At 34.9% G+C, this 12,756-nt stretch overlaps 2 protein-coding genes across 2 annotated transcripts; one reads left to right on the top strand and one right to left on the bottom strand.

Annotated features, from left to right (window-relative positions):
• Positions 1-193: 193 nt before the first annotated feature.
• Positions 194-1,944, bottom strand: LOC117783419 (pyridoxine/pyridoxamine 5'-phosphate oxidase). Its single transcript, XM_034620824.1, has 3 exons — positions 1,747-1,944; positions 493-1,034; positions 194-430 (listed from the first exon to the last, which is right to left on the bottom strand). The coding sequence occupies exons 2-3, from the start codon at positions 1,017-1,019 to the stop codon at positions 304-306; spliced, it is 654 nt and encodes a 217-aa protein (XP_034476715.1). The 5' UTR covers positions 1,020-1,034; positions 1,747-1,944; the 3' UTR covers positions 194-303.
• Positions 1,449-4,536, top strand: LOC117783397. The gene is made up of 5 exons (XM_034620800.1): positions 1,449-1,818; positions 3,089-3,435; positions 3,491-3,835; positions 3,896-4,047; positions 4,123-4,536. Exons 1-5 carry the CDS (start codon positions 1,615-1,617, stop codon positions 4,215-4,217), a joined length of 1,143 nt encoding a protein of 380 aa, XP_034476691.1. The 5' UTR covers positions 1,449-1,614; the 3' UTR covers positions 4,218-4,536.
• The last annotated feature ends 8,220 nt before the right edge of the window (positions 4,537-12,756 follow it).

Here is a 12,756-nt window from a genome sequence, read left to right as displayed (position 1 = left end):
TCGACCCCTAAGCTTAACCCTAATCATAATCATAATCATAATTTAACTAACTATTCTGTCTATACTGTAATCTAATCTTATTATGTATTGTTATGATCAATTCTTTTTTTTCTGTTTTGTGTAATATTTATTAACTATTTTAATTGTATGCTAAAGGTTAAACAAAATATGAAATATGAAAAAAGCAAGCAAATTAAGTTAGTTTTACATTAAGTTGCTGTAACTGTAATTTTGTTTATATTTGTAGAAAGCGATTGTTTTGTTTTTCAAATAATAGTTGAATAAAAAAGATTAAACATTCATTTATGTGGACACATGCATGGATTGCCAATCCCCATTTTCCAGGCGACGATATTGCACACGATCCGCGATCTGTCCGCTGCCCACCTTGAGGAAATCCCAGCGCTGAGCCCGGAACTTGAAGGCGGTACTGTAATGGAGAGGGGGGAAATATTTGTTTTATATATCCTTCAATTACGGGGTATAACAGACTAGGTGGCAGGACGCTGCAGGGGCACTTTGCTCTCTAGATGATCGTGAAGAAAACGGTCATGCTTTTCCACCAGTTCCACATAGTTCACCGGCTGTCCACAGGGGAAGATGTGATCACGTATTTGTGCCGACAACAGCTCCTTGTTCCACCACTCGTCCAATTGGGACTCGGGCAGCTCCTCAGCCGTTGCGCCTATCAGACGCACCTGCCAGATGGCCGGATCTTGACCCTGTAAGGGCACCACAACATTGGGCAAAAAGAATGTAATGCCACACTTGGCATTCGCCTGAATATTCTTAAAGTTGCGGGTAAAACGTTGAGTTACATATATAATACAGTTATCGTCGCTGAGTCCTCGATATACAACTGTACGGTTGAGCACACCGAATTCCTCATCAATGGTGGCCAGATTCATGAATATCACATCCTCAGTCGACTGTTTTTTAGCGGCTTCAGTTATTTGCTTGAAAAACGTCACCGGTTCATCCGGATTGTTGGTTATGTGGGCAACAGTTGATTTTGACATTGTTATAAAAATTAACTGCAAAAAAAATTCAAAATTCAAATTTAAATTGAGCACGCGCAGCAAACGAGTTGGCAGGCCATTAACTATCGAATCTAGAGCTATCGATATATCGATGGCTATGTGCGAAATTTGATTTGAATGTGGAAATGGAGCTTTTCAGGTAACTAGGGATGAATTGTGAATTTTCGCGAGCATTTTTAATTTTTTTTATATTTTTTGGCAAACATTAAGTAATAAATAAAACAACATAATTACAATTAAAATTCTTTAAAGCTTGAGCTTCAAAAATGCCAAAAGATACTTTTCTCTCGAAAAGATTGAAATCTATAACAAATTCCAAAGGTCTGGCAGCGTTTAAATAAACAGCAACGTTTTTTCTGCTAGGTGGCAACATCTTTCAAAAGGCAACACAAAATTGTTACTGTTTATAAACGATTTATAAATAAATCGCACACTATTTTAGTTTGACAACGAAATCGGTGCATGGCAAACGTTTAAACTTGGTGGATTGCTTGAGGACTCTGCTCGCGCGACCCACAGGCGCAGGGTCAGCCTCAATCTCAATCTCAATCAAAATCAAAATCTCAATCACAAGATGTCCATACTGGATATGAAGGCCGGTCCGCCGGATTATTGGTCGGAAGTGTGCAATTTCTTTTTGCCGCTCAAGTATCTAATCACGAACGATCGTTTCGATGCACTTGTGCAGAATATCGACTTGCATTACCTGATCAATGCGGTCTTCTGGATATTTGTGGCGTTATCCTGCGGCTTCTATGGCTTTCAACGTGTCTTCCAGGTAAACAAAAAAAAAAAACAACAAAAATAAAAACAAGGGACACTTGAGGAGAGCACTTGCTATTTTGGCTATATGGCAGTATGACAATCACAATTCGTTTGGCGCTGCTGCTCAATTCATATGGCATTTATAAATAGTCGGCAGCCAGTTGTAAACCGCTGCTGAGGCGACGTTGCTGGCGACGACAGCGGCAACAACAACAACAGCCACAACAAGGCACTCGAGCGATAAGGCGAACACAATGCGACCGATTGACCGTCCGACAGCCGCAACTGACAAGAAAGAAAATAGTTATCTTTGGCAAGCCGATGATTTAATACCCTTGCCGAGTACGAAATTTAATTCTTGACCGTTTGTTCCCATGTTAACCATATGATATAGTCCGATTTTAACTAAATTTCATCAAGATGTGTAACTATCCAATCTGTGAGATATCGTAAGAAACAACAAAGTTTTTTCAACTTACGATTGATTTTTTCTTTCTCCAATCCATCCGATTTCCACATATGTACTGCTTGTGGCAAAAAGACAAGTCTACACCAAGTTTTATTAGAATAGCCTTAAAACCTGATCAAGAATATATATTAGAGTGCATCGATTTGTATGGGCCCAAAATAATTGAAAAAATGGTATTCGTAATCTACGTTCAATTCTAAGATGGGCTTACCAAGAAACCATAGTTTTAAAATCAATTCATAGTCTTCGCTTTTTGAGTTGAAAAATGTATTTTTTCGAAATTGTGAGCATTACTAGCATATCTTAAGTGTTTTAAGTCCTATCCTGACAAGATTGATATCAAAACGCTTGTTAGGACCAGGACATTAAATTTTATCAAATCTAAGAACAAATTGTCTTTCAAACATTATTTTCGATTATGCAAGGACTACCAATTTTTTTTAACTCAAAAAGCGGTGACTAGAAATTGATTTTAGAGCTATGGTTTCTTAATTAACACATCTAAGATTTGACCGTAGATTACGAATTTGGATTAACACCTTTTTTGTGAAAAAAATTAATGCAGTCTTATATACGAATGCTTTATGAGGTCTGACACGCCTCTCTTTAAGTGTTTTAAATGTAGTGACAAAATTGTTTTACTCTCTGAAAGAGTATATAAACATAAAGATTACAACATTTTTTCAATACCATAGGCAAATTTCATATTTACTTCTATAGTATATTTCAATTTATATTATATATATGCATATATTTGCACACGGAAATTGCTTGATCATTTACTAATTGATGCTTATCTGTATTATCCCTGCAGTTCTTTCTCAAGTCGTCGAACGTCAAGTATTTTAAACGAAAGCAATTTGCTCGCTTAATATGGAATATTGCCTTCTATTCGGCGTGCTGTCTGTTTTTGCACTTTTATAATGAGTTTATGATACTGCCGCATCTGATGAAGAACCAGGGACGCTACTCGCTCTTCCATAGCTCCGATAATCTCATCTTTTACCGCTCGCATCAATATGAGAAATTTCAGTTTTATTCGATATTCATCATTACGTTCTATCTGCATGGGGCAATGCTGGACTTTAAGGAGGCTGACTTTCTGGAGGCTGCATCCAAGGGACTCTACCTGGTCGCCCTCATCGCCATTGACGTGTACAGGCATGTCCAAATATTTATATACACATACATAGATAACTAATTAATTTACCTGCAGATATGAGAACTATTTTGTTGGCCTAAATCTCACACTGGGCCTGTACAGCATACTGGCCGAGTGCCTGTCCCTGGTGGCATTGCAGAACTCCAATCGTAATCGCGTCATCTATCAGATATTTATGGGACTGCGTATAGCTGCTTGGGTGCAGGTGTTTATCAATCAGCTGCCCTTTAACTATTTCATACCTACGCTATTTGCCAAGAACTTTAAGCTGACACTGAATGTGGCCATTTGGCTGTGGTATGGCCTATCCATTTGGAATTCTCCAGTATTGCAATACTTCTATCATCAGATCTATCATACAACGCCCTCCGATTGCTCCGGCGAGGGATCAGCGGCTAAGTGAGCTGACATTCAAATTGATTAATCGTATAACTCATGTTTTCACTTTCCTTTTTGCAGATGCATCTTGTTGAAGGATACTAGTGAGTATCGACACTACAAGACCCTTAAAAGAGCATACATTGAGGTGAAGCTCGCCCATGAGAAGACCACGTCCAATCCGCTGCCAGCCACGGAATCCGCCTCGGCCAAAACCTATCAGGCCATTAAGTGTAAGCCTCAAGTTATTTAAGATTTTCCAACTCTTTTGTTAGCTCAACTTTTGTGTTCTCTCCATCTATTCATAGGCGTTATGATGCTGAAGCGAAAATTGAAGCGTATACGCGAGGGACGTGGTGCCGAGCCGGAGGATGATACGGAGGAGCTCAGTGGCGATTCTTAAGATTGTTGCTGTTTGCGATTTTCACAAAACCAAATACTTTGATTCTTCTGCTTATAAAAGACAAAGCCCTAGGCTAGGCGCTTCTTGCGCTGCTTTCCAAACTACCTCCCAAGTCTTAAACATCACACACACACATACACACCCATTCACATATCCATTCACACACTCATTCACACATGCACATACACAAGCGCTCTCTATGTAGCACCTAGTTCTCAATTATAAAAAATATGTACTATATATCTCGCCCAGCTCGTTAGCAATTAATTATTTATGTACTTATGAGAATATACGTACAATTTATGCAACCATAAAAAAATGGCCTTAACTCAACAAATTGTTGTTGGGTTTTTTTTCGCTGTGACTTAATGACATTTTGAATAAAGCGCATAATAAATTGAAAATTGAAACAAATGTGACTTTGTGTTGTTTGTTTTTTTTTTTTATTATTATTATTTTTATTTTTTTTAATATTATTCTTGCTTTATTGATATTTGAAAAGAATTTCTATTTGAATTTTTTTTCTTGTATGCCATTTTTTGTTTTGTTTTTTTTTCTTTCGTTTGGTTTTGTTTTCATTCACTTTCCATTAATTGTTATAAATAAGTAGTTGTTGTTGTTGGTTTTTTCTTATCGATGTCTTTTGGGTTTTTGTTTCTTGTAGTTCTGTTCGGTTTTAGCGGTTTCCTGTTTTCTATCGTGTTCTCTTTTTTTATTTTGTATTTTTATAGTAATCATTATTTTTAATCTTTTTGTTGTTTTGTGTTAAACCTCATTTTGCATTAAAAATTCTCACTAGTTGCTAAGTTGTTCTTTTTTTTGTGTTTGTTTTTGGCATTGTTTACTTTTGCATTTGTTTAATTTTAGACGTTTGTGATGCCAATTTGCATTTTTAGAAAATTCTCAAACAGCTTTACGAACAAATTTACGTTATTCATTTACGTTTTTGGGTGCCACAAAAATACTCATGTGTGTTCGGTTGGGGTTGGTTTTCGGGATGGGGGTAGTGGGTTCAAGGTTGATACGGAGGTTGGTGCATTCTTTGTGTTTATCTGTAGTGCAGGGGGCGGGGACAAGGGATTTGCATAGAACTCGGAGATTGGTTTTTCATTTCGTTCCAATGACCATTAAAATTTTTCATTTGTTGAGCCAAAAAAAGTGTTTTGGGATTTTTACAATTAAATTTTAGTTTTTTTTTGTAAATCGTATAGTTTTTAGTTAGTTGTTCTTTCTTTTTTTTTTTTGTTTTGTGTAAGTATGTTTAATTGGTTTTTTTTCTTACTTTTTGGTTTTATTTTTTTAATAATTTTGTTATGCCTCTCATTGCTTACAAATTAATTCAATTAGTGTTTGCGTTTTCTTTTACTTTTTTTTTCTTAATTTCAGTGTGTTTTATAATCTTTCATAATTTCTCTTGTATTTATTAAACAATTTTTTCTAAGTTTTGTTAACAATTTGCTGTGTATACCGCTTACCATTTCATTAATGTTAAATTTAATTTTACTATTAAATTTATTTTTAAAATTAATGTTAGTTGTTCTTCTCTTTCTTCATTTTTTCTTATATTTTGTTTCTATTCTTTTTCGTTTGTTTTAAAGTTTGCATTTTAAAGGTACTTTCTAAAAAAAAAATGTTATTTTTTTTTTTGTTATTATTATATAATATTATAATATATATTACGTGTTATACCCCCCACTTTATATGCATTTTCGTAAGATAATGCATAACACAATGTTTTGTTGTGACTGTACCTCAGTAAGAATATTCGAAATTTTTGCTCTCTCCCGCTCTCTTAGTTGCTCTTTCGGTTCTTTAACTTTGCATGTGTTGTTAGTTTAATTTTTTTCCCGTTGGTAAAAAATATTTCAACATTTTTACACTCTGCTCTGCGCCCAAACAATGTAAGTTTAAATATATTTTCTTATTAAATTTTCTCGATTTTCTTCGATTTATGTTTAATGACTAGTGATATCTATGTATATGCTCTGAAATTGCTATTTTGATGGCTTTCTTATCTTTTTAAAATTACTGATGAATTTTAAATTTGTGTGCAGAGTTGCCACTGTCTTTAGAAATAAAAAAAAAAAGAAGTTTTTGTAAGTGTATTGAAGGTAATTACAACGATAGGATCATTTATGCTCTACAAGTTTTACTCATTGATACATTTTATCAAACCATTCAACAGATTAACTAACAACAACATAATTAATCTCAAACTGTTGAATTATTATTAGCAATTAACTTACAATGAAACCGAATCAATTCTTGTGTCATTTAGTTTCTCAATTCTTGCTGATTACCAGCATAGCAATTAGCTTTAAATGAGATAAATCTGGCAGCACAATGTTATAGCGATCAGCTTAACTGCTGTAAAACTGAAGCCGAATGAATTCATAGCAATCAACTTAAAGACTCTCAATAAATGAGTGTTCATTTTATTAAAATGTTTTGAAAACTTGTTTACCAAGAAAATTAAATATTCCATTGAATTCTTTTTGAGAAATTTTATTTCTATTGCCCAGAGCGCAGTTTGAAGTAAGTTTTCTATTAATGTGAGGGATAGGGAATCAATTAACGTTGGCTCGTCTAAAAATCAATTAAGAAACGCAAACGCGAACTCAAATATTCAATACTCATGTACATACACTCGAAGCACTTGGCCATCATTCGCACTTGTCGCAAATCAAATCAATGTGAATCAAACGGACAAACAGGCAAAATCAACAAACAAACAAACAAACGAAAACATTTCAAATGAAATTAAATTCAAATTAGCCAAAAATGTCGCCCAAGGTGGTGGCTCTGACCAGACGAGGAATAGGCAAAGTGTGGGTGAGGGGGACCAGTTGGGAGGGGAACTGGGGATGGGGCGTGGCATGATAATGAGTCCGCTGAAAATGAGCAGGCCAAGCAAAGCCGGCAACAACAATGAAAATTCGAATATAATGAATGAAATTATGTTGAAAACATATTTTTTGTGTCCCAAGATGACAGAGAGCGAGCGAGAGAGAATGAAGGGAGGGTGGAGGGGAGGGAGAGAGAGAGAGAGAGGGAGAGAGAAAACAAAAGCGGCAAAAATGTCGAAAAACTGTTTGCTTCCGCTTGGCGGCTTGGCTAACAAAGTTGGTCCTTTGTCCATTTTTGGGGCTGTTTTCCTATTAGCAAGCAATAAATTTGTCGCTTCTATTGAGCGCCAGTTTCAGTTCCAGTCATCCTAGGTGGAATAGATAGGCCCATTTAACGAGCAGAGAGAGGGGACGTCAAAATGTTGGCAGTAACTTTATGATTGCTTTTGTATTGCCCAAGCACACAGGACACGCGACACAGGACACGGGACACAGGACACGGGACACAGGACACAGGACACGAGTCGCGTCTCAGGGCAATAGATAAATGCTGTAACATACTTTTAGGCGCTGCGCGGCAAAAGTTATAACAAACTCGCTGATACGCATCGCACACAGCCAGCCAGGACCAAAAAGGAAGTTCTAGAGCAGAAACAGAAACAGGAGCAGGACAAGAGTCAGGGTCTCTAGCATCAAACAGAAACAAAATGCATGAAACAATGAAAATAATAATAATAACAACAACAATTAGAGAAGAAGCAGCAGGGCAGGGGAAAAGGTACACAGAGAGAAAACAAATCAAGCGTTTCGTACAGAAATCCACACTACATTTAAAACTTGATTTCCACTAAGATAGATATTTTAAAAGTCACGGATCCTAATTTAATTTAAGTATTGTAAAAGTTTACAAATTTAAGGACCGATCTTTTAAAGTTTTAAGTTTTATCAAGTGGATATTTTTAAATTTCACATTGATTTCTATACATTTTGCGTGAAACATAGCTGCCAAAAATCTTTTAGCTAGACATTGAAAAATGAATCAAAGTATTTGTTTTTTATTATGTCAAACTTAAAAGTGAGCTTTTGATTTAAGGAAATTCTATTATACTATACTTGATCCAAATTCTTAAAAGTTTTCAACTCTGTAACTGAGTACAAAAACATTTGAAAATAATAACATAATACTTGATCTATGCCTACTGCTGACCATGACTTGAATAAAAATAGTGTAAACTTAATTTGTAGGTGGAAAATGTTTTTGATTTGCAATTTTATGAATTTTGTAATTTTGTGCTTGTGAGTATTCGCTGTGAGAAACCGTTTCAAATCCGAGTTACGAACTTATATAGCGAGTTTTCGTACTTATTTTTAGTAATCTATTGTTTTAAAGGATTCAAGATTCTGTTTTCAGATATGAAGACTATTTAACAATTGTCGTTGTTCATTTTGAGTAATTTGGAATAATCGAAAATACTTAATGAAATGATTTTCTCTCAGTGTAGAGGTGGGGGTAGGGAAGGTTGGAGACAGTCAGCCAGTCAGACAGTCAAGGCGAGATAGCCAGGCTAATGTGCTTTTTGTGTGGCCACAGTTGGTATTATTGTTACTCTTGGCTCTCCAGCTTCATCTTGTTGTTGTTGTCGTTGCTGCCGCAACAATTATGATTTGCGGTCGGCTTCAATGTCCTTTGTACCCTCTCCTCGTCGCCGTCTCCACCACTGGCTGTGTCCAGGCGACAAAAGCGCACAGAGAAAAAGCATGAAGCAAAAACTATAAAACGCCTTGCGAGTTGCTCGCTTGGCCCCGTCATTAAAAGCGCTTTAAAAACTTTCGACATGGCCACTTTTTTTATACGAACATACACACACACATATACAATACACACATATATACATGGCGCACCGCCACCACTTTTTTAACACCCTTGCAGAGGGTATAATTATTATGTCATGAAATATGAACCGCATTAAAAAAGAAAGTATATAAGTGGCTCTCAGCTTATTTGATCTACTACATTTCAAACTATATTTGGCTTTCATTGCTTAATTTGCTTATAATAATATGTAAAAATAATTTAATACAAATATTATTACTTAACAAATTTGAGCTTAAATTTTATTTATATCTTCTTCCCATTAAAAGAAAATTTGTAATATATAAAAATAATGGGTCAAATAAGCTGGGTGCTGTATATTCTTGAACAGTATGAAGAACTGACTCAATATCTGTTTTGATTAAAACTTAGTGGAAACTGGCCGAATCGAATATATCATATACATAGCTGTCACTTAAAAATCAACCTTTATTATGAAAAACTTTGTTTTTTCTTGGTAGTGTGATACATTCTTGTTAAATTTGTTTAAAATCGGAGATCTACATCTACAACCGGGTGAAAATCAATCTTAAGTATGCACAACTTATTATTATTAATTTTTTTTTTGTATATATTTAAACCAAGTTATATATGGTAATTTCAAATGCATCCTCACATATATCATATAGCTGCCATACGAATGATCAGTCGAAAATTAAATGCTGGGCTATGAGAGGGTATCAATTTTTCAGCTTGCCGAATTAAACCTTGAGTCCTTCTTTCCGTTTTCTTTTTTTCTTACGTCCGCCCATCGTATATAAACAGCATAAAATAATAATTTGTTATTGGTTAATGGCTTTTCATTTTCTGTGCAATTTTTTTTTGCTTGCTTGCATTTTCATTTAATTAAAGTGTGCGCCACGTATAAAGCTGTTTGCGAATGTTTAAGGATAGCTCGTCGAAAGGATAGATGATAGTTGAGTGCAGGCAAAAGAGATGCCAACAATTACTGTAAATTGCTGGCGATTGACACGGCACTACGAACAAAATAAAGTGCTAAGGCATCCTGGCAACACACTTTAGTACAAAAAAAAAAAAACGAAACAACATTTTGTTCCTCTTAATTGTTCTAAATTCAAGTAAAGAATCAATTTCACCGAAATGTCTGCAATTCACTTAATTTTTTTTTACGTTTTTTTCAGCCAAATGATTCTTGAAAATTGTAAACATAAAAACGTCAAAAATTATAAAAGTATAGATAAATTAATATATAAATGTTTACTAATAAAAAAAAGAAATTTGTGTACAAATACATGAATAATACAAAAAAATTAAATTTAACGAGCACAACGCAGTGAAGTAGATTAATTTCGATTTAATAAACTCATACTGCCCGTCCATTAACAGCGCTCTGCATCATTTAACAGTCTTCTGTTAAGTCGTTTGAAAAATGTCCCATTTAAGCATTTGGTTAGCGCTGTTAAAAAATCCCTTTCAATGTTAAGCTTACATGGTCGGTTGAATTTTGTTTTTTTTTTTTTGTTTTGTATTATTGCTGCTGCCTTTAAAACGTTTTTCGAGCTCTTTGCGATTTGAAAAACATTTTTGGTTGCCTAATCAACATTATTTGATTTTTATTACCCCTCAGAAATGCAGATAAACGAATGCGAGAAAAATAATGCTATGAAAAAGGAGCAGAGACAGATAGAAAAACAAAACTAAACGAAATCAAACAAAACAAAACCAGGGCAAATGCACAACGAGAGACAAGAAAACTTTTTGGCGCTTTTGGACAGTAAATATTTTGTTGTTGTTGTTTTTTTTTGTTTTGAATTGTGACTGTTGGCACGTGACCCGGTCGGCCAGGTAGCCCGTGTAAATTGTGTGCATAAATTGCAGTACAATTGCAAATTTGCATAAATTATGAAAGTCGCAAGTGCATTAAAAACGCGAACGCACCCAAAACAAAAAAAGAATAAAATACAGTTATCTTTGGCGCGCTCTGTGGCGTGCCAAACATTAAAAACTCATGCCGCAACACTCATAAGCGATTTATAAGGACAGTAGAAAGCCGAACGCTATGACTACAAAGCATGTGCAGTAAACTTAATTGGGGGATTCCTTCATGTAAGAAACATAAATTTTTCAAAGAATAAAAGTTTAATTCAGAGTCAAATTAGAGACCAAATAATGATAAAATTTACAGTCTGCAAGAAAATCCGTTATGATATGACAAAGTTATGAAAGTGTGAAGTTTTTAAAATAGTGTCAAGGGGAAAGTATGGTTAAATATGAACAATGATCGAAAATAATGGAATATTTAAATTTTGATTCAGAATCAAATTAGAGGCCAAATAATGATAAAAGGAAATCGGTTAAGATTTGACAAAGTTGTGACAAGGGAAAATGAAGCTGAAGCTTAGAAAAATAGTATTCATAGTATATTTCCTCAATTTTCTTTTTCATTACGGGAAACCTAAATCAAATTGAAATCTGTATCAGGAATACCCCTAATGAAATTGTAAAACGTAGAAAAACTATAAAGCTGGGGGAAAATTAAGCAAATTACAATACTTGTATGCTGAAAAATGTACGGGTCTTGCAACTGTTGTCGATCTGCAGCCAATTATGGCGACTGTGGCCAATTAGATGCGTTGCACGCGCGCGCAGCTGACACGTTAAAATTGAATTTGAATTCCAAATGGTGATTATTTACTGTGCACACACACACACTCACGCACACAAATATGAATGCACACACGTGATTCACACATGCAGAAGCACTCGAAACACGCACACTTGGGCATAATAACTAAAGCTTTGTGCTAACTAATTGCCGCAAGGCGAATGTGCGAGGCGCGTACGCTGTTTATTTGCACTAATTTGCATGCATCATTTGCAGCTCGAAAGCTTACGCTTAGCCACCCACTCAACCATCTCTCTTACTCCCTCGCTCTCTCGCTCTCTCTGTTAATACTAATTATGATTCTGCCTTTCTTTGGAGCTAACGAATTAACATAGCAGCTATCAGCTATTGCATTAGAATGCTTAAATTTGACTAGTCTTATCGGTTATCGATGCCTCATTTGTCTGGCAAGCCTATAATAAATTAGAACTTTTCAAAAATCTATTGCCAGATATTAAAATCGATCGCACAGTATTTAAGCAATTGATTTCAGAGTTCAATGAATGCTTAACAAGGGCAGAGTTGCTTTATGTCTTTTAAATTAAGAGTTTATTTAACTGCAGCCGTGAAACTGTAATTTATTTATTTGTCAGGTAGTTGAATTTGCAGTGCTGCCAGATGTGAAAGAATTCGAGCAAAATGGTGAAGAATATGAATATAAATATGAAGGGAATTTGATATTGAATTTGTTTTTTTTTACAGCTCTCTATAAATAAACAAAATGATGCTTGTCTGGCAACGCCAAGCAGCTAGCAAACCGCAGGCTAATTTCAATACTAGTTCCAGTTAATTTATCAACTGTTTTGAGCTATCAAATGGCTTATGAATAAAATTAATATTAATGAGTACAAACTTCTTTGCTTTTGACAATCGAATTCGATTATAAATGAAACACTTTGGGAACAGAGCATATGGGCAAATTGTTTTAACTTCTTACATGATGTTTGTGCTTTCTTCAATTGTTGTTGTTCTTGTTAATTGTTAAACATTAGTGTACAATTTTGTTATAGTAAGTTAATCGTAGTTCATTTTCTTAATCGTTTTCATTTCTTACATGTGTTAGTTTATAACAAATACAGTTATTTTTCCATGTACCTTTTTTTTGTGTTAATGTTATAGTTACTTGAATTTTGTTGTTGTTCATGTTGTTCTTGTTGCTGTTGTTACTGGAACAAGTTGCTTCATTGTTGTTGT

This window comes from Drosophila innubila, chromosome X, assembly GCF_004354385.1.
Source record: "Drosophila innubila isolate TH190305 chromosome X, UK_Dinn_1.0, whole genome shotgun sequence".
Taxonomy (NCBI): domain Eukaryota; kingdom Metazoa; phylum Arthropoda; class Insecta; order Diptera; family Drosophilidae; genus Drosophila; species Drosophila innubila.
The sequence above is the reverse complement of the archived record's forward strand: the minus strand, read 5'-3'. Positions and strand labels throughout refer to the sequence as shown.